At 38.2% G+C, this 22,138-nt stretch overlaps 1 protein-coding gene across 5 annotated transcripts in view; it reads right to left on the reverse strand.

Annotated features, from left to right (window-relative positions):
- Nucleotides 1-22,138, reverse strand: part of LOC129720907 (rho-related BTB domain-containing protein 1) — an 87,002-nt gene that overhangs the window by 20,143 nt on the left and 44,721 nt on the right. For 2 of the 5 annotated variants that reach the window (XM_055672808.1, XM_055672809.1), the window contains exons 3-13: nt 17,052-17,155; nt 16,532-16,937; nt 16,288-16,469; nt 15,925-16,195; nt 15,731-15,868; nt 13,970-13,993; nt 13,202-13,315; nt 12,973-13,143; nt 12,654-12,896; nt 12,329-12,593; nt 10,826-11,024 (exon numbers count right to left, since the gene is read on the reverse strand). In XM_055672808.1, coding sequence (XP_055528783.1) covers nt 10,849-11,024; nt 12,329-12,593; nt 12,654-12,896; nt 12,973-13,143; nt 13,202-13,315; nt 13,970-13,993; nt 15,731-15,868; nt 15,925-16,195; nt 16,288-16,469; nt 16,532-16,937; nt 17,052-17,155 — 2,094 coding nt within the window. In that variant the 3' untranslated portion in view covers nt 10,826-10,848. The remainder of the gene's footprint in view (nt 1-10,825; nt 11,025-12,328; nt 12,594-12,653; nt 12,897-12,972; nt 13,144-13,201; nt 13,316-13,969; nt 13,994-15,730; nt 15,869-15,924; nt 16,196-16,287; nt 16,470-16,531; nt 16,938-17,051; nt 17,156-22,138) is intronic. The other 3 variants (XM_055672810.1, XM_055672812.1, XM_055672811.1) reach the window with 3 other exon arrangements.

The raw sequence follows: 22,138 nt of genomic DNA on the forward strand, positions 1-22,138 counted from the left end.
ACGCCTTTGAAATGCCCCGCGGTTTCAACAGAATTGAACCACCTATGTCATATTTTTTCACTGCGACACTGTGATTCTTAGACTATCATTCTACAATCATTCTACTCATTTATCTGCCTCTTCACATCTATAACAGTTAAATCAAAGAAACGTAGGTACTAATATTACGCTGTCGAAACTTGATCTTTCTGTTTGTTGGACACAGACTTTGCGGCCAATTATTAGTATACAGAACAATTGCGGAACTAACGCTCCGATTTTATTATAACAATCTCTCCCAGGGTGGGTTTTAAAGCTATGACCACTGGCTTGTTAGGCCAACATCGTACCTTGAGACAAGCTAGGAGGTCTTAAGCTTAGATCAAATTTGTGCCGAAAAAAGGGTGTCCTGATTTCTACCTCTGACTAGATGGTATCCCTATACAGTAAGGTCGCTTTTTACGCGGTTTTTTTTTTCACGCGGGTTGCTTTCCTCCATTATTCAAAAACGGTACAAGATATCGACCTCATTTCAATCACGTTTTCCGTTTTTGGCCACGAGTGATCATATATCAGTTTTCACAATTTTGGTGTAAATACTAAAAATTTAAAATATTGCATTTTGGTCTCTAGATTGGCCACTATCATATTCAAACGAGATTTTAACGTTTTCGGACGGTTTTCTTTGTTATATTTGCAACTCAAAAAAGTCGTTTTTTACGCGGGCCCATACAAATTTGGAACGCATCCCCCGCGTAAAAAGCGACCTTAGTGTACATTCGTAGTACTAATAATTAGGAAATCGGAACAGTTGTTACACTGTTCAAATAACAAAATGCCTACAAATTGTCGTTCCTACACAGTGATACATGTCTTCAAGAAACTGGAAGTTGTGTCCTCTCAACCACGACGAAGTACTTTTTCTTGATCAAATATTGGTTAACTAATTTGATAACTTCAAGTCAGTGTGCAGTTCCACTTTAAGCCTTGTTGAGTTTCTAAACATTTTGGCATAAGTTAGCTCACTTTCGATTATCTTGAATAATTCCATTATGGTGCCTGATCGAAGCATCGTTGCATTTGCCTGAGGTACTTGTAATGAATTGCACCAGCACATTTCGCAGTAATATTAATCGCAAACTGTCCTGACATTTAATATATCACGCACATTAATGGAACCATCGGTCGCAGCTCCACCGCACGTTTCATCGTTCGTTCTATCGCCCACAAACCCTTTGCCCTCTAAATTCATTTCGGGTTTCACATCATTGACGCAGAATAAATACTGTTCCTTAATCAAATCAATCTTGACAATCAGCCGCACTAAAATACGACTATTCCTCGGTCACATAGTCGATCAGGTTGTTCATTTTTCGACAACAAAAATTGTCGATGTGTACAACAAAAATTTAATCCACCTCCGGACAGGTAGCAGGAATTTAATTCAAAAATAAGATCTCAGAATAGTAGGCGAAGCATTATTTATTTTTCATTATCTGTCACTCACAGAGGGTCTGACAAAAATTCCTGCATGGTATTAACAATTCACCTTTTTAGGGAAGTGCCCTACTTAGTCCTGGCCGATCGCTAGGATTTAACAATAGTACTAAACTGGCACGACACAGGGCGGCCTAACGCAAGTCCCGTCGCTGCTGTTTGCCATTGATGATGTTCTTCAAGATACGTTGCTCAGTGTCGGCTGGTTCTGAAATTTGACACACAAAAAACTCTTAGAAAAAGTGGTCCACAAATTCGCGAGAAAAAGACACAACGTTCACACACACACGCGTTTTGGCTAGTGGGTGTAGTTAATTAAATATCAGTTGTTAATTTTCTTTAGAATCAAACTTACCTGATGCTTAGGCCGCTTGTAGGCCAGGCTAATTTCCTTATCGGCGAGCGTCTTTTTGTGGACCAATTTATAACAATGGAACGAGCGCAAGTTGGTCGTGCTGTGTGACTCCTATAAAAAGTAGTTTTTTTGAGAATGAAGAAAAACTATTCTGCAACAAAAGAACACTTACTGTGAAATTACTCTGTCGTAGCACTATCCATATCTGTCGGCTCACACCTGTTCACCCTTTCACTTATTACAATATTCACCAAAATTTAGCAAAATAAACTGCTCAAGTATGCTGTCCAAGTCGTTCAAAAAACGTAAACAGTCAAGTTTTAATGCATTATGCAGGCCCATGACTCGCTTATTGTTTTTGCATCGGAGTTTGTAAATTTGGTTCCAATTGCATATTTCGCCAAACAAATTCTATTTATAAAAGGAAAATTTTAAGTAACCGCGATAGTCTTGTGTTGTAGGCATACGTTAACTATAAATGTTTCTCAAAAAAGACCATTTTATTATGCAAATTATAATAAAAACATATTTCATTTTCATTCATAAAAAAAAACTGTTTGCCGTCAGGAGCCTCGCTCAATCGGCTTCTCTCCTGACATTTAAACTTTTTTAACCCTTAAGTCTAGACATCAACCGTTTTTGCATAGACATCCACCTTTTTCGTATACGTATCGCATTCGTATGCGATACGAATGGATTCGTATGGTCTTTGTACGTAAACAAGAATGGCATTTTCGAACTCATTCGAATCCAAACTTTCGTACGAATGTTGGATACGAACGTAAACAAGAATGAAGGTGTACGTTCCGTCATCAAATCAACATGCTGATATCCTGACAAAAGGTTTGCCTGCTGCAGAATTCAAAAGGTTACGTGAATCAACAGAAAACAACAGAATCAAAAAAAAACTCTTGTATAATTGTGGTTTGTAGGGTGCATTTGTTTTGCCGAAAATATTATGGTGTTTGTCATAAAAATCAAACCAGTTGAAAAACTTATTGTGGGGCAAAAGTATGCATATAACGCTGTGCAAAACTACGCACTAAGTTTCTGTAACCGTAAAAAAAATGTGTTTAAGGTCAAATGCCATCCAATATAGATATTTTTGCAGCCGGGATGATGCCCAGAGATAGTAAAATGGCCAAGACACCATTTTGAATTCCAAGATAGCGACTTCCGGTTTCTAGAAAACAACCTAATGGTCGAATACCCCCTAATATGTGTATTTCCGTGATCGAGATAATGCCTAGAGACTGGAAAATGACCCTAGACACCATTGAAGATTCCAAAAGGTGACTTCCAGTTTCTGGAAAACAACAAAATGTTGCCAAATACCAGGCCATATGGGTATTTCCGAAATCGGGATGCTGCCCTGAGACTATAAAATAACCCCAGACGCCATTTTGGGTTCCACAATGGTGACTTCCGATTTCTTGGAAACAACCTGAAGTGGTCGAGTAGTGGTACTCGGCCATTTAAGGTTGTTTTCCGGAATCCGGAAGACACCATCTTGGAATTCAAAATGGCACATGGGATCATATTAATGATTCTGAATATCATCCCGATTCCGAAAGTACTCATATGAGGTGGAATTAGGTCAGTTTAACTGTTTTCCTCAAACCCCAAGTCACCATTTTGAATTCAAAAATATCCTCTGAAGTTGGTTTTTGATCTCAGCATCAATTCGATTCCGAATATACTCATTTTTGGTGGTATTCGACCATTTATGGTTGTTTTTCGGAAAATGGTAGTCGCCATTTTAGATTCAAAAATTACATTCAGGATCCTCTTTTTCAACGTTCCGACTTCAATACATGGTGCGTTCGAGAAAGCAGGTGTAAGCAGGTGTGTCAAAAACACTCGCCCTGCTGGTTGCCGAAGTTGTCGGAGTCGTCAAAGTCGGGTTTCAATTAGGACACTGGGTGTTTTTGATTTGTGTTGACACTGAATTGTAATGAAAATAGCCTCCATGGAATAGTTTGGAGCACACATGCGGCGTCATACTGTGTTTCGACATACTTGACCACAACTGTAGCCGAAGACCGCAACTTTCTGGGTAGCAATAATCGCGCGATAAGTTGAAGTCTTAATACGAAGAACTGCATGCACCCTAGCGCCGCATAGCGGGGTATTTCAGTACTAAATTGTCTACCATGTAGAAGCCTTTAGCCTCCTGAACAAGTTTGCTGGAAACCGCAACCTTCTAGGTTATCAAAAACACGAGATATCCGCCTATTCCAGGTGATGCTAAATTTTTCGGGAGGTGTTACAATCTTCAAACTGGGTGTTGCAATACTCAGTGAGGCGATTCCAAACTTATGACGGGTAGTGTATGTGCCTTTTGTAGGAGTCACAAGTACAGTTCACGTTGAAGAATGCATGAACGACATCAGCGTCTAGAACATCCCAGTATCACCGTGTAAAAACTATAGAATCGCGTTCATTAGATTGAACGAGTAACTTGCAGTGGTGGGCACTATTCCGCTAATTCGCTAATCGCTAGTTAGCGACGCTAATATTCAGTTAGCGGTTTAGCGATTTCGCTAATTTTTGAGCTGGTTAGCGTAACTGTTAGCGTCGCTAAAGTTTTGGCCTTCGAAACGCTAATCGCTAATTCGCTAAATTTTGTAGAGAAGCGACAAAAGAACTATTCAAAAAACTGTGAATTGCTGATGGCGTACGTAAATTGCCTCAAAACATGAACATACTTTACTAGTTACTTTTGGAACGTTTGTTTCATTTAAACAACGTTCAATTGTCTTAATTGTTTAGAGTTTCTCTCTTTACGACACAAGTGCAAGTCAGTCTTTTCACCCTAGAATGGAGTTCCAGTTATCGTACAAGCCACAGGAACATTTTGAAGAACAAGCTCAAAGTCTAGATTGAATTTTCGACACACCAAGAACTTTTGTAAATTACAATGCGCTTGAAATTATGACAACTTTGGTTCTACTTTTTCGATTCAGATAATAATCAAACTTTTATGAAAACATTACTAAAAGCATCTATTTCAAATGCAAGCTGAATAACTTTTGTTACTCCTTGTTTTCACAAAATCAAGTATGACCACCGTTTTGTGAACCTCTTATTGTAAATAGCTCTGAAAAGTAATTGCTTTCGTTTGTTTTACCACCAAAGATTAGAGTGGTCCAGATCTTACAAAACATGAGCAATAAATATAGCGATATGACTATTTACATATTTATAAGTTAGCGATTAGCAATTAGCGAAAGTTCCGCTAATTTGGGTTTAGCGTTTAGCGTTTAGCGATTATCGAGCTAAATTTTCCGGTTAGCGGCTTAGCGATTAGCGTCGCTAAATTTTCGGTTAGCGGTGCCCACCACTGGTAACTTGGCATGTATTTCAGCGTGTATAACATCTCAGTATCACAAAAAATATTGTTCAAGAATAACAGCTTGAAGCAACAACTCTACTAAAAATGCCCTTTTTTACGTTCTTTAAGTTATCAAAAAATATGCTATAACTTTGTAAGGAAAAGTTCTGAAGATGTGTGGCTTTCGGCAAAACCGTGTGTTTTGTATGCTAAAATGCTTCTTTAGAACTAGGGTGGCCACTCAATCGGGAAAACGGGAAATGCGGGAAAAAGTCGGGAATTGAATTACATCGGGAAAAGTCGGGAATTTTTTTATTTAATCGGGATTTTGTTACCAAGATTTTTTCAAAGTATTGTGTATGATGCAATTACAAATGATAGAGAAGTTGTAAGTGCAGGACTGCAAGTTGGTCCCTTAAAAGTCACATTTTTCTTCAGCAGTAAATTTTTTAACCAAAAAGTCCCTAAACTTACTTTTTTGACCCGCTGACCAGCTGACTACTTTTATCAGTCCTGCTTTTCAAATTAAATAAATGTTGACACCAAATGTCTTAGAATAGCATAAAGCGTCGAAAACTGTTGTTATCTAAAAAAATTGAATGGCCTCTGTGGGACTTCTCAAGATGGTAAAGCGAATTGAAACCGGGGTAGAAAATCGGTCCGGAGTCTGGGAATGGAAGTTGCCAGTATACGATGGTTGGTTATAATTTCGGCTGAGCAGTCTTGAATAAGTAGAACGATCTGGTTTTTTACTGTCCGACGTTTCGTCACTGATCAGTGACATCTTCAGGGGAAAATAATTCTTGTTCGTTCCTTGTCTGGATGCTTTTTAGAGCTTATCGTCAACAAGCTCTAAAAAGCATCCAGACAAGGAACGAACAAGAATTATTTTCCCCTGAAGATGTCACTGATCAGTGACGAAACGTCGGACAGTAAAAAACCAGATCGTTCTACTTATTCAAGACTGCTCAGCCGGAATTATAACCAACCATCGTACAATTCCCAACAGTCGAACTCTCATACAACAATCATGGTTGCCAGTATATCGAGAAAACATTTTTAGTGAGAGAATCAACCATAAATTCTCATATGTACAATAGAAACTTTCATTTTCTAAGAGCAATACAAAATCAGTTTCACTGTACAATCTTACTAACATCACTAGTTATTAGTAGTTATTTGAATAAACAAATTGAGGATAAAATAAGTGGCACACAGTTCTGATTCTCCAGTTTTTCAAATAGATTTTTATTTCAGCTAGTCTTTTTGAAGGAATATTTGGCGAACTCTAGCGAAACTAGCTACTTGCTATGCGGAGCAAGTAATTGAAAAAACATTACAAACTTGCCACAAAATAGAGCAAACATTATTTTGGAATTTTTTGAAAAACTAATTTTTGTACATTTTTCAAATTCATATTTTTCTGTAATCACACAATTTGACTGTAAAAAAACTATTTTTGATGTAAATACAATCAGAAATGTTCTTAGAAAACAGCGTAATCGTTTATTTATTTTATTTGTTGTTGCATACGACTTTTTACATGCTTTTTGTTCTGCAACTGATCTAAGGGTACGATGCTGGCCTAACTAGTCAGTCGTCGTAGGTTCGTGTCTCGGCTCGAGAGAGACTGTTAGTGTCTGCAAGATTGTAGCGCTAGCCCTGCAATCGTCCCGTGCACTAAACAGCTGACTGCTGGTTGTGGCCAATAAACAAAAATACTTTAAATATTCTAAAAGCCAAAATAATTAGCTTGATTGGTGTGATGTTTCTGGCAATGCTGTCATAGGCGTAGCCAGGAGGGGCAGGGGGGGCCCTTGCCCCCCCCTAAATGTTGACATTGGTGCAGAATTTTGTTTTCAATAATTCTAATAGCACAAAACGACATCTTTAGCCCATAGAAACATCTGTGTAAAGTAACAGCCAGATCAAAAATAATTGATTGAAATACTTGCCCTATGTTGCGTGGAATTGCACAGGTTATTCAGTTGATCCACCAAGGATATTGCAGCGGCAAAAGTACCGGGCAAATCCGCCTGCATCAACTAGCTTGGAGTATTGGAACCGAGCTGTGACAATTCCTTACCTTGATTCTCTTGTAACCTCACTGAAAACACCGTTCGATGAAGATAGTGCACCTGCCTACGCGTTGTCCCTGCTGCATCCCGCTAACGTAATACACAGTAGAACTTGGAAGAGTTGGATCTTATAGACCTGCTAGCTAGCACTTGCTCTACCATGGAAACATGCACGATTGAACGCTCGTTCAGCACATTACGTCGGGTGAAAACCTGGCTGAGGTCAACAATATTTGAACAGCGGTTGAGTGCTCTCTGCTTGCTGAGTGTTCATCGGCAGATGGTCAACAACAATCGTGAAAAGACACATGAACCGCTTCCGGAACGTTTGAAGTTTGATGTCCGAAGATTTTATTGAGAATCTTGTCTGTGTCTTCAATCTTCACGTCCTTGGGAAGCTTTGACAGGATGTAGTTGAGATAGTGGCTGTGCGAATGGGTGTCCAGCTTTCGGAGAAGTAAACGTACCTTCGCCGTATCATTCAGCTGGCCTGCATCGTTCTCGAAGAGGTCCTGGTAGCGGTTAAACAACAACGTCCGAACGTAACTCCGTTTTCTTCGTCGAAGACAAACTCGATGATGTTCGAAGAGAAGGACTCCAAAATCTGCTCCGGGGTTTGATACTGACGCTGCTGCTGCTGGACCGCTATCCGCTGAAAAATTTGGGCCATCTTGTGAATCATATCTTGAATTCCCGGTTGCGGCTGCTGATCAACTTTATCTTCTGCCATGTTCGTGGATTCTTGAGATCCTCGTCGCCAAAATAATATGTCCAAAGGTTTAAAACACACTAAAGTCGCTTTTTACGCGGGGGATACGTGCCGCGTAAAAAAACGCGTAAACTCCGGAATCCGCGTAAAAAAACGCGTAAATTTCGAAATCCGCGTAAATTCCGGAATACACGTAAAAAAGCCGCTTTAAAAAAAACCCGCGTTAAAAAAACGGCGTAAAAAGCGACCTTAGTGTACCATTTTTTTACTTCTAAAATTTTGAAGAGCTTGCCCCCCCCCCCCCCCCCCTATTTGAAATTCTGGCTACGCCCATGAATGCTGTGGATAATAGTTCTATTTAAAAAATTGATTGAAGAGCTCAAAAAGCTTATTTTTTGAATTCTTAGTTGCCAAATGTTACAACGTTGATTATTTGAACACGAATTTGTTTCCTTTTCAACGGTTTCTGCAAGACGTGTTCGTGCAGTAAAAGACTTTTAATTTGAAAAACAATGATTTAAGATCTTTTCTCTGATCTCCAGGTTATTTTTTAAGTTTCGAATTCACTTATTTTGAAATGTTAGTCCCCAATATCATTTTTTTATCAGCTTGACCATTTTGAGCGTTGGATGCAAACAAGTTGAAGATGTTGGCAGATGACCAGAGAGATGCAACTTTGATGGATTAGCAAATCAAAATGCTGAAAAAGTTGTGAATTCACTTTTGAAAAGTTTTGAATCTATGCAACGCGTAATGAACGAGATACAGGTAAATCGCAGTATTTTTCCTGAGAGTAAAATAACATTATCTTTAATTTGAGAAAAAAACGCAAATCCATGTCACAAGTTTTGTTCCCTAAATCAGCGGTTCTCAACCTGGGGTACGCGTACCCCTGGGGGTACTCGAAAGCCTTCAGGGGGTACGCGAAAGAAAAATCAGTAATGGCGGACAAAGCAATTTTTCTCTAAAATACTTCGTTTGTTTTTCAACCTTGCTCTTAAAACATGACTGCAGCAATCAAACAAACCATAGTTTTTTTTATTTGAAACCTAAACAAGACTACAACAACATGATCTACCACTAATCTCTCCCACTCTGCGAAAACATTCCAAACCGATATGAAAAATATCGCCAACGGGTACGCGAACAAAAAAAGGTTGAGAACCGCTGTGCTAATAGGTTGTTATGCGTTGAATAAAAGCGGTGCTTATATCATATTTTAAGAAGACAGATAGACAAAAATAATGAATGCACGAAATAGCTAACACGATTATTGACTGCTTAATGGAAGATTTGCCAATTAGAGAATATCGCAAAAATTATATTTAACCTGTATAAAGGCAAAAGTTGCATTTCATGTAACTAATCAACTGTTTGTGTAGAATGTCCCGAGCAAATTCGGAAAAAGTGATATGCGCTATTACTTCCAATTTTAAGGTTCAACCGTCGATAGAACATAACCTAGTTACCATTTTTGACAATCGGGAATTTCTTGCAATCATGCGGGAAAAAGTCGGGAAAATGCGGGAACTAGAAAATGTAAAATGAGTGGCCACCCTGATAGAACAAAGTTTTCTTCTAATATGCAACTAACAAAAGTAAAGAACAAAAAACTTAATTTTAAGTAACTTTAAATGAAATACTCTGTAATTCTGTACCCAATGAAGATACAAGTTTTATTTATTATTATGTTCTGAAACTTTGCCGAACAAACCATTCCTCTGTCTTTTAACACAAAAAAGTTAGATTTTTAATGTATCAAAACCTGCTATAACATATGCTCGCCGTGCTCTAATATGAGTGGATTGGGACAAATGGAACCAACAAGAATTTGTAATACTTGAGCTAAACTTCAAGGGAAAGTATCATTTTCCCAGGTTGCTGATTCTTGCAGCGACGAAAAGTTCACTGCGTATCGCACTCACCATTGCTGCAGCAACGTCGCATGACTGGGACAATCTGTTTCAGAAAGCCTATAGGCTCACTAGTTGAAAGGGGCCATTACTAAACCACGTGGTCATAAAAGCCCACGGAGGGGTACGGGGGTATAAAAAGTGATCAAAATATGACCACGTGGTTTAGGAACGGCCCCAAACTACGCTCAGCTGATATTTCATACGAAGTTGGACAGCATTTGTATTTGTTGCTGTTTCAAACTATACTCTGTTTCACTCGCATACAAAATAGAGCAGGAAATAACTAGTTCTAGTGTAGCTCGGATTGCAAACAAGAACAGCTGCGAAGCGCACGTATAGTTCCAGTGTAGTTACATTGCAAACAACGAATGCAACATTTTTATTCAAAGTTGCGTCGTTAATCATGTTTATTGTTATTAAAGTGTTATTTAAAAAATGACAAAAACAAAATTCGAACTTTTTTAGTACAATGACACTTTTCAATGTTTTCCTCTATGATTTTCTTGAAAACATACTTCTATTGTTAATTTACTTTTATCTCGTAATGTTACTGTTGACGTTCTGTCACTGTGAACTTTTCAGATTTTGTTTGTTGAATTGGACAAAAATAATTACAGTAACACACCACCGCCGTTAGAAACCCACGACCACGCCGGTGTGCCATTTCTATTAAAGCAAAATTGCTTTTTATACCGACGCTGTCGAATAATTTTGCACTTAAAGCGGAAATTGAATTGCTTTAGTAAAACGGGCAATGTATGTAGTTTTTCAAGAATGCGAAAATAACTAGTGTTGAATAAGTATATGATGTTCCAATTGTTCTCGAGGTTCGACGAAAGCCGAAAAATGTTTTGAATGAATTTTTTTGAAAATTCATGAGTCACATCATACAAGTACACTCCGAATTGCATGAAATATGTTCGACTCGGGCAAACTCTCAAGTATGTTACGACTTACCTCCACGGTCCATCAGCCAAATGTCAGAGATCCGCGCCGTCATGCTCCGGGTCAAGCTGATTCACTGAGTTGGCGTTTGACTGGAACAGACTGGTGCTGACCACGTCCTGGTGATCTGAACTGGCGGTGATTGCGGTCTGCAGTGTCGACTTGGCTGCCGCTGCCGAGCGTTTCGATTTACCTAGTAGCCAGAAAAACACTTTTCCCAATAGGTTGCATGGTATACGCGTGGACAGTGAAAGGACAGGTATGTGCAGGGTAGGGTGTCAATCGGTAATCGATGGATGAATGCATTATCGAATTTGGTGCAATGATAAACGATGTTCGGTATGAGAGTCGCAGAACGGTATGGGAAAGTGTAAGAGAAAACGTTTTAAAGAAAAGAAACGATGAAAGAAAACAAATTAAAGAAACGGGGATGCAAAAAGTAAAACACAAAATTAACTCAACTAGCACGGTGCTTTGGAAACTACACGCAAAAGTTGAATTCTTGTACAATCATTGTGTCTTCCCGATTCGCACAAATGTTGCACAGAAATCGCACAATAAATGTGTGAAACGCATAACGCAACAGTTGTACTGCGAATACATTGACATAGAATGAAATCAGAATATGTATCATACACCGACACTTTATTTCTCACGTCGAGTGTATTAGTGACTAGACTAGACACATCACATACAATTTGCAGGTTGCTCTTTCGCTTCTCTTTCGGTTCGGATTGCGACGCGCAAGGTGATATCTCGTTGCTTCACGAAATGAGCGAGACACCTGTGCTGTACATACTTGATTTGATACCAGTGTTGTTAGTCTCACTCATACTGTCGGTGCGTGCTTGCTGCTATTCAGAGGAATGCATGAAGAAGAAAAAGTATCTCGAAAGCGTGTGTGCAAAAGACTTGAAAAGCGTAGCATATGTCTCGACCTCAAGCAGAAAGGAGGAGAATGGTTTTGCTTCTCGCTCGCTTTGCAATGCTGCTTGATACCAGTTGAAACTGTTTAGGTGTAGTAGTTTGGAGCTGCCAAATACATTGGAGCAACGCTAGAGCAATAATTGCGTTATGCCCAACACGCAATCATTGTACTGGTTCCGAATTACATCAACAATTGCGCTAAAAACGCACAATTTTGAACTGGTTTCGCACCATCCAACTTTTGCGTGTATGACTAAAATATACACTTAGACTAAAACTCTAAAACACAAGGTATTGTTTATTGGTTTTTGTGAATTTTACGTTATTCAACTAAAAGATTAATCATGCAAGAAAGTTCGGTGAATGTGCAATGAAATGCAACGCAGTCAATTTTCAAATGATTGTGAGTGAATGACTTCAAAGATAATCGAAATTTATACGTTAAAAAATTAACAACAAATACCAATAAACGAATTTGGAAAACGGTGTTGTAAATTCCCATTAGTAATATTTTAGGCAATTTAATCGAAATTTACATCACCCATCAACAATTTGTTTTAAGGAATCGGTTTGTTTCAAGTCATTTACCTCCGGAAAAGCATAGACAGCCTTTGTCATCTGCCGTACAGTCTTTCTTCCCATTATTCAGTTCACGATTGAGCTCATTCATACAACGCTGATAGTAATCATAGTCTTTCAAATACCACACCGGAGGCCATCGGTGCTCTCGAAGGTAGTCTTGGTTATCCGGATGTAAGCTCTTTAGACTCCGTGGAGACAGTTTGCAAATGCTGTTATAATTCACACAGAGATACGACATGCACCATTCGGCTAATTGATGTGCATTATGGAGCTAGAATTAATAAAGATTAGATTACATTCTTACAGGGGCCTCATAATGATTTAGACATACTTTGACCGGCTCTAGTAACCTAAGACAATGCTCAACTGCTTCGCTGGTTTCGTTTTGCGACATCCTCGTGAGGTCTTCTATTACACGACATTCGACCAGATTCAGCAATCGTGGTAAGCACAGCCTGTTCGCTAGTTCTAGAAGGTTCAAGCATTTGTCCGCTGAAATAGGCGGTACTTCATCCGTGTAAAGATAACACAACAATTTGTGGAATGTGTATTCGGTTACGCCTGGAAGTACAATCTGAGGTAACCAATGGGGAAAAAATAAAAGTGATTATATTCCTCGTTCAATTATTAGTTGCTTAATAACGAATTACCAAATTGGCATGGGCTTCACGGAAGTCACCGTTCAACATAGCCTTCATGACATCGCACCGTGCTACCAACATTGCACGGTGAGCCTTCATGTGTCCGTCGTCCAGCTCGAACGTTATGTCTCCGAAGATCCCATTCTGAACACAATATTTCTCTAAATTTTGTTTCATACACTGCAAAAAAGCGATAGTGCCATAGTATGTAAAAAATAAAAGAACAAATAAAACTAACCGTAGAATAGTGCTGCAAAGTTTCATCGTTCATAAAACTCTGGTTCGCTTGCGTGTTCGATAAAAGTACCATCAGTTGAGGCAGTTCCAAAAACTCCGCCGCTTGCCGTATTTCCTAAGATACACATGCACATGAATACAAGTTTTCTAACTATCAAATAAAATGAAGCGTAACATTGTAGAAATCCAAAGTTAGAGAAACCAGTATTTGAAAAAAAAAACTAGTGCTGTAATCTGAATAATTTCAAAAAGCATTAGATAATGAGGAATTCTAGATCACAATAAATTAGATTTTCATAAATTTAAAACAGTAAAATAATATTTCACAAACAGCATTTGGGACGGTAACATAATATTAATTCAATCACTAAAAGATATAAGTATTATTCAAACTTTATCTGTAAAAATATTTTAACAGTAAAAGTGTAACACAAACAGAAAATAACCGAAATTTAAAAAATAGAGAGCAGCCAACCAAATGTAAGCATTTCGTTTTTTACCAAAACGACGTTGCAATAAACATTAACATACATAACGGGACAAACTTAGCAGCTTAGTATACTATTCTTTAATTTTTTTTTTTATCATTTAAATTTCTGTTCGTTCCAATGCTTTAGGTACCAATTTTGAGCTAGCGGTTTGCCCATTTGGGGTCTATTTGCTGACTCAACTGTTCACTAGACTATTCACTTATACTCATATGTTAGAAAAAGGTAGTCCAACTTATGTAACGAATGTGAAAAAATACTTTTGTACAGTATCTATTTACCAGTATCAATCCTATTGTAGCCGTCTGCGATAAAAACAAGTTGAGAAAATACACGATCATAAGAAAAACGAAACCAAAGAGTTGTAAGAAAAAAAAAAAATACAAATATTGTCTGTGTTGATTTTGGCAGGTAATTTTGCTCGCGATTTATCAAATAGGCATGATTTTCAGATACTTGCAAATTTTCGTAGAAGTTTTTTAGGTACGACATTATCATTTGAGTTAACCTCACAATTTACCAGCTTACTGTGCGTTTCCCTCAAAGATAATAGGCTTTTGTTTTTAGAACAATGTTACGACAAGTTATAAGTACACTCACTATTATACTCCCCCGACATACACATTAACGCAAATTGAATGATGCAGTGTTTTTAAAGGAATTCTTATTAGGTATTCTTTCTTTTTTTATTATTAAACCCAAAATACTTAGGATTACTCAATAAACCAGATAATCCGGTTATCAACAGCAATCCATAATGTTTTGTAATATAAAGTGATCAATATGTTAAGGTTTGCAACTAGTATGTTAATGCTGGTTTCAGCATTTTATGGAATGATGTGCTAGCCAACCAATGTCTCTAGCTTCAACATTCGTATCAGTATACCACACTGCTAGCGTACTAAAATCTAAAACTGATCAAATTCGAACGAGTTCGCCCTTCAAGTGCCCTCTGCGGACCAAAACAAAAACAAAAATATTCAACGGTTGAACAAAATTCAAGGCGTAAACCAATTGAAACCGCACCGAGTGCAATAGTAACTTCGAAAGCTTGTGATAATAAATAGCCGGAAAACAGCCACCATCTGCTGGCATCGTCTCCCGAAAACTGTATGTTGGGATTTTTCCGGTTCAATCTGCCGCCCGTCGGTGCAATCCTGCGCATCGCGGGAAAACAAGCTGGCGTCATTAAAGATAGTGCTATGTGAAATTGTGTCAGGCTTGCTCAAATGGTTCACAGTAAACTGTTAGGTCAGAAGTTGTTAATACTACCTCAATGGGGCTTATTTACTATTTTACATCCGTTCTCGGAAGTAACTGAAAAGCATGACTCTAGGAACAATACATTGTACCAATTGCATTAAAACGCTTGTATAGGTTATATGCTTAGTGACAATTAAGTTGAATTAATGGCTGAATAATGCATGAAAATGGTTCAATCTACTCTCTAAGCATGAACCGAACACAACACAAATGATTTCGTTAACAATTCGATAGCAACAACACTTGAAACATGACACAACCGAAACAGAAGATTAAGGTAAACAAAAATCTAGCCGATTTGACATCAAAAAAAGGATTTGGATAAAACAAAAACTGCCAGTTTTAATCATATTGTGTAAACTAAATCAACATGTGGAAGGGGGAAAAGCCAGATAAATATGCATACAACATAAATGAAAGAAAAATCGGAATCGATTATGAGGAGCTTAAAGAAAAAAGATTTATTTTAATTTATAAAGCGAATATAAGCTTAAGACGAAAATAGCAAAAGACGAAAATAGAAAAAGATGACAAAATCTAGACAGACAAACTTAGGCAAATCTATTGATAAAAGACGCCTTGAGATAGTGAACTTGTGACGTATGAAAGCTTAGTACGTGAATAACAGCCTGCTTTTTTTTCTGGTGAGTAGATATTAAACGCATCAGGAGCAGATATTGAAATGCAAGAGGCAACTAGTTGAAATGTGGCGACTTTGATTGAAGTTTATTGCATTTCATGGACAAAATCTGCTGAATAACAAAAGAACAGTCACTTACTTGCAAATCGAGACACTCCCGATCGATGGCTCCAGTGTAAATAAATTTCAAGCACTGCTGCATCGCTTGAGGAGTGATAAGCTTACTCACAGATACTATGGTTTGTGTTTGAGTATAGCTGTGTTTCCCGTTTTCGATCTAAAGAGATAAATTATTAAAAAAATTCAAAACATCTTGAATATAATTGCACCTACCTGGAATATCCTAATACTTTGAAAAACTGGATGGTGCAACTCTCGGTAAAGATCCTTTTTCGGTTCTACCGTTGGCAGCGCTTGATAGCTAGATCGCCGCTTCAGCTGCTCCCACATCCTGTTGGGATTTCGGGCATTCTGGTCGGCTCGAATCAGACACTCGGTGTCCTCGTTGAAGTCGGCCGTAGTCGATTCGCCAAATGTGGAACTGACCATACTGGACTCACTGCTGCTTCGGGCTCCCAAGTCAGAGATGTCCATCGTTAGTAACCTACGGTGTATCAATAGCAAGGATATACTTAGTATTGCAGATGGCTCAGACAACTTTCGCGCCCGTTAGGCGCCCTCGTGGTCAATGCTAACCTATGAAATGCATTAGAACTACTAGCTAACATAAATCTATGTACGGAAAAACGAATAGTACCGACAATTAATACTAAATCTGTGTAGCACTGTGAATTGAACATGTTTAGCATATCTTTAGTGTGACTACCGGTTATCACCGTTACTTCCGGTGGTGGAGGTTTTGGCGGTCGGAAAGGAGCCTGCAAATAAAGAACAATTTTATGCAGAAACATAATCAAATTTATCGAATTTTGGTACTAACTTGTAACAAAGGTCGCTGCACCCGTTTCAAATTAGTCATCCAGAATCGATGCTCACGGCGCGCTATCAGGGCGGCTCGGATTGCATTTTCAAATACTTCATTCACACCAAAGTAGGTAAACACACTCGTTTCGTAGTACGCGACACCAAGTTCTTTGGCAACTGCCCGAGCTTCATCTGGCATTACGAGATCACTTTTACGTGCTGCTCGGACAAACGGGCTTCGATCCCCAAAGTAGGACAGATAGGTCTCGTCACGGTACATATACCGCAGATCATTCTTGCATCCAACTAGAATCACTGGCGTATCTGGACAGAATTTGCGTATCTCCGGATACCACTTGGCTCGACAATGACGTAATGATACCGGATTAGCTATAGAAAAGCATAACAGCACCACATCAGATCTGTGAATGTAGAGAAAACGATTAACAATAAATAGTCGTTCACTCCATTCTTTAATTAATCTTTCTCTCAGACATATCGATTGCGGAATAAATTAGTCTTATTTTTATCAATACCTTCCATAGGCGAACCGCCGGTCCTTATCGTGGTCACCGAAAGTGTCCCATAGCCTCAGCGAGACGTTGACGCCGTCTACAATTTCCCATGAACGCTCCAGCACCTGAAACCACAAAGAGAGAAGTAATTCGATCCATTATTCATTCAGTGCGACAATGGCCGATAAACAACCGGTTGCGGCGGATAAAATGAAAACAAGCGCTGCGGTTGCTAGATTCGATGATGCAATCGCCTCCTTACACGACCGAACAACAATGGAAGTGGACGAATGTATATCGGTATATAAGAAAAACCTATGCGCTGAAGCTTACCTATTCCATGTAAATATTAGCGGTTCGTGCATCGGATGAAAACCGAAATATAGAAATATAAAAATATTCCGCAACCTTTAATAACGCATACTTCATTAATTCCGAATCATTATTACGACATTATGACAAGACTTGATTTCTATTAGATAGGAAGTATATGGATCGCGAAAGATTCGAATTTCAGCACTGCGAGAAAGTCGTCCGTTTTGCGTTAAATTCAACCGTTTTTGAGATATTCGCAATTTCAGTGTACACTCTTGCAATTTCGGGGTATGTGATTATAAGGAAATGCACAATGTGCCTGTGTAAGTTAACACGTCATGTTCTCGAATATATTCTCGCAATAGACATCATTGTTTCTCTGAAAAGAGTGCAAAAGAGAAAGAAAGAGAATGGGAAAAGGAAAACTAAGAAAAGTCAAATGCGCGTATTGCTTGTATTTAATCTGAAGTAACTAGTAAATTTCAAGTTTGTGACGTTTCATATTTTCGCTTTCCCTATTCTTTTTCTTTCTCTTCTGCACTCTTCTCGGAGGAACAATGACGTCTATTACAAGAATATATTCGAGAACATGAAGTGTTAACTTATATAGACACATTGTGCATTTCCTTATAATCACATACCCCGAGATTGCAAGAGTGTACACTGAAATAGCGAATATCTTAAAAACGGTTGAATTTAACGCAAAACGGCTCATTTCAAGATGGCGTGACAAAGTATTTTTTTTTAATTCTTTTAGCACCAATATTTAGTGGTTAATTTGTGGTTTCGAAATTCAATTTGTGGTAATTTGTGGTTGAGTAATTCCTGAGAAATTTTCAAAAAACTGAGTCAAGCCATCTCTGAAAATGGTTTCGCTTCAAATGAATCGGACAACGATGATATATACATCATATGCAAGCACTGTTGGACACGTTTGCTGAATGGTGTAACAGAAACAAGCTCACAATAAGCATCGCTAAATGTATGGTCATAACATTCCATCGTTGTCATGTGCCCATTTCTTTTAATTACCAAATAAATGGATGTGTTCTCGAACGCGTAGATCAGATTAGCGATCTTGGAGTTTTGTTGGATCATAAGCTCACTTTCAATCAACATTATACTGCTGTCATATCCAAAGCCTCGAAACAACTTGGTTTCATCACCAAAATTGCTCGAGACTTTACAGATCCATACTGCTTGAAAGCATTGTATTGTGCATTAGTTCGGCCAATCCTTGAAAATGCCTGCATCATCTGGAATCCTTATAACCTGTACTGGAAAAACAGAATAGAACGCGTTCAACGAAGGTTTGTTCGTATCGCTCTGAGACATTTACCCTGGAGTAGACCCAATAATCTTCCCTGCTACGAAGACCGTTGTAAGCTGTTGGATTTGGATACACTGGAGAGTCGGCGAAAGATTCAACAAGCTACCTTCATAGCCAAGCTGCTGAACAATGAACTTGATGCCCCGGTTTTGCTTTTTCACCTTGATTTTCGAGCACCAAGTAGACTGCTTCGTTCGTCAAACTTACTGACAACTAGGTCTCATCGGACCTTGTACGGCTTTTTTGAACCACTGACGTCATGCATCCGTACCTTCTCGTTGGTCGAAGATTTATTCGATTTCGGAAATGTTTCCTCACGTGCTTTTGGCAAAATAATCTCAAGGTCTGGGATGTTGCAATAGTTTTAGATTTAAGATTTTCATGTAGATAATATCAAAACTGTCAGATGAATCGACCAAAATACAAATACAAATACAAATACAAATCGAAAGCTCCTAATTTGTGGTTCACGAAAATGTAGTTTTTGTAGGCATACTTCATAATAAAATAATTGAAAAACTATTATTTGAATTTTTGAACATTGTTCACCTCTTGTTGTCAACACCGACCGTACCCGGCGCTGGTAGACCATGAAAAGCTAAGAGATCTAGAGCATATCGAAAACCGGTAAAACTTTTTTTGAATTCTATCATCTACCTGCGCTATCTGCACGTAACGTTTCCCAATTCGTCATTTTCGTGTAGTGCGTATTGTTCGAGTAAGGGAACCTACTTAAATGACGTAGCATTTTTTCCATGATTTTTAAGACCCCCCTCCCCCCTTGTAGCATTTGGTCACAAAACCTAACCCCCCCCCCGGAAAAAAACGTAGCATTCGATTACCCCCCCCCCCTCTTCGCTTCTGAAAAAAAAAACGTACGGAAATACAAGTTGTTTTACGCGGCCTTTTTTACGAGGTTTTTTTACGCGGATTTTTTAATTAACGCGGTTTTTTTACGCGAAACCGCGCTAATTCAAAACCTTTTTCGCGAATTTTCGAATTAACGTGGGTTTGGAACCAGAAACGTTTTAGTGTTTATCTAGTACTTAGTCCAAAAAATACCCAACGCCCTCCGAAAGATCCGGAATGACCGTCAAAAAGGACAATTTTAAATACTGGTTCTAGAGCGTCTTGGGTTTTTTTTTCAAAGCCCTTCTTGCTGGTTCACTTAACGCGGATTTTTGAACTATCGTGGTTTTTTACGCGGGTTTTTTACGCGGATTTTTATGAGGTAATATCTCTCGCGTAATAAAAACCTGACTGTAGTAACATGCATACAAAAAATACTTAAAAAAAACCGTGTCTAATTCAATTTATTTACAACTTATAGACTCGTGACTGCATCTTCTGCTTCGAAGGGCTTGTGTTTTGGTACAAGGAGTAAAGGTGTTTAAATAGCTTAGTATGATCCATGTCTACAGAAAACACAGAAACTATTCCGGAAATGAAACGAGTATCTTGTAATTTTCACTATTAAAAGCCACAAAAAAGCAACGATTTTTGTATTCAAAACAGATTGTGTGTTTGGAAATCCAAGTGATTGTTTATGTAGCAGAACTTTTAGAAGATCTCAGAATGCCACAGATGGAAACATTTCGACAGATCTCGCTGCAATACTTTGTGCAATGTTTTAGTGTATTTTTAGTATACATTTTTCCTGCAAAAAAAAATCAGTCTTTAAAAAAAATGCTACGTCGATTTTACTAGAGTGAAGGTGTATAAAATTAAACATAAACATAAAATATATCACCTTAACAGTTATTGCGAAGCACTTCACTATTCTCAAGGACTTTCACCGTCGCCACCGATTATACAAGTCGAATGTTAGTCAACATTGCGCTTTGAGAAGAGATCTGGCACCTCCGACATATGAACCCAGTTGCCGAATTAGCGATTTTTTTCACCGCGAATCTCTTCCTCTGAATATTTCTAGGTGAAACAGTATGTAAACAGCAGGGATACTATATGTACAGATTTGCTGCGAAATGCAAATGTTGATCAATTAGCAGATATTTGTAGTTGACAAGCCTCCGTGGTTTTACGTAAATTTTTTCAAAATAAGTGAAGTTTTACGTAGACATGCGAGCGTAATTTTCTCGATCTTCGGTCGAATCATTTCCGGAAATGTAGTTTCGCCGTTTACCGATTGTTTAAAAAAAAAACCTAAATTTTACACCTAGGGGTGTGATCTGGTCTTTCTCATAAAAAATCTATTATATGTTAAAATCTATTAGCACATACGTTTTAACTCTTGGAATAAATTACAGCCTGATAATAATAAAGAACAATTTTTTGTTTCGATAAATATAATAATATTTTGGTAACCAACTACGCAACTGTATTCGACTGTTGGGTATTTTAGAAACCGGAATGATGCCTGAAGGTCGGGAATGGGCCTTAGAACTGTAGGGAACGGTTGAAACGCATGGTAAATGCCCAAAGGTGTGAGTCCTGACTAGAAATAAAATTCGATATTTTCTCGTCTCAAGAATATGTTACTACAACTACCCCCTAAATAATAAAACAAAAAAGCTTTCAACGGCAGCGACAACTGTATGTCGTATACAGTAAGGTCGCTTTTTACGCGGTTTTTTCACGCGGGTTGCTTTCCTCCATTACTTAAAAACGGTACAAGATATCGACCTCATTTCAATCACGCTTTCCGTTTTAGGCTACGAGTGATCATATATCAATTTTAAAAAAAAATCACAATTTTTGGTGTTAATACTCAAAATTTAAAATATTGAATTTTGGTCTCTAGATTGGCCACTATCATATTCAAACGAGGTTTTAACGTTTTAGGACGGTTTTCTTTGTTGTATTCGCAACTCAAAAAAGTCGTTTTTTACGCGGCCGCATACAAATTTGGAAGGCATCCCCCGCGTAAAAAACGACCTTAGTGTCTATGAACGACTGTCGATATGTTCTAGATTACCCACTAGCACTAACATCGGCAGGTGCTAGAGCTATGCTCATCCAACGCCGCGTACGGTCGGTGTTGACAACAAGAGGTAAACAATGTTCAAAAATTTAAATAATAGTTTTTTAATTATTTTAATATAAAGTATGCCTACAAAAACTACATTTTCGTGAACCACAAATTAAGAGCTTTCGATTGATGTATATATCATCGTTGTCCGATTCATTTGAAGCGAAATCATTTTCAGAGATGGCTTGACTCGGTTTTCTGAAAATTTCTCAGAAATTACTCAACCACAAATTACCACAGATTGGATTTCGAAACCACAAATTAACCATTAAATATTGGTGCTAAAAGAATTAAAAAAAAAAATACTTTGTCAAGCCATCTTGAAATGAGCCGCAAAACGGACTAAATTTACGCCCATAGGGTCACAAAATCACCTGTTTACCTAAATAGGCATATGTTTTGTTCTAAAATTGCTTTCGTTTAAAATTTGACCTTTAGGCCCTTTGCGCCACCTCTAGACCTTAATGAAAATCA

This window comes from Wyeomyia smithii, chromosome 2 (assembly GCF_029784165.1).
Source record: "Wyeomyia smithii strain HCP4-BCI-WySm-NY-G18 chromosome 2, ASM2978416v1, whole genome shotgun sequence".
Classification (NCBI taxonomy): domain Eukaryota; kingdom Metazoa; phylum Arthropoda; class Insecta; order Diptera; family Culicidae; genus Wyeomyia; species Wyeomyia smithii.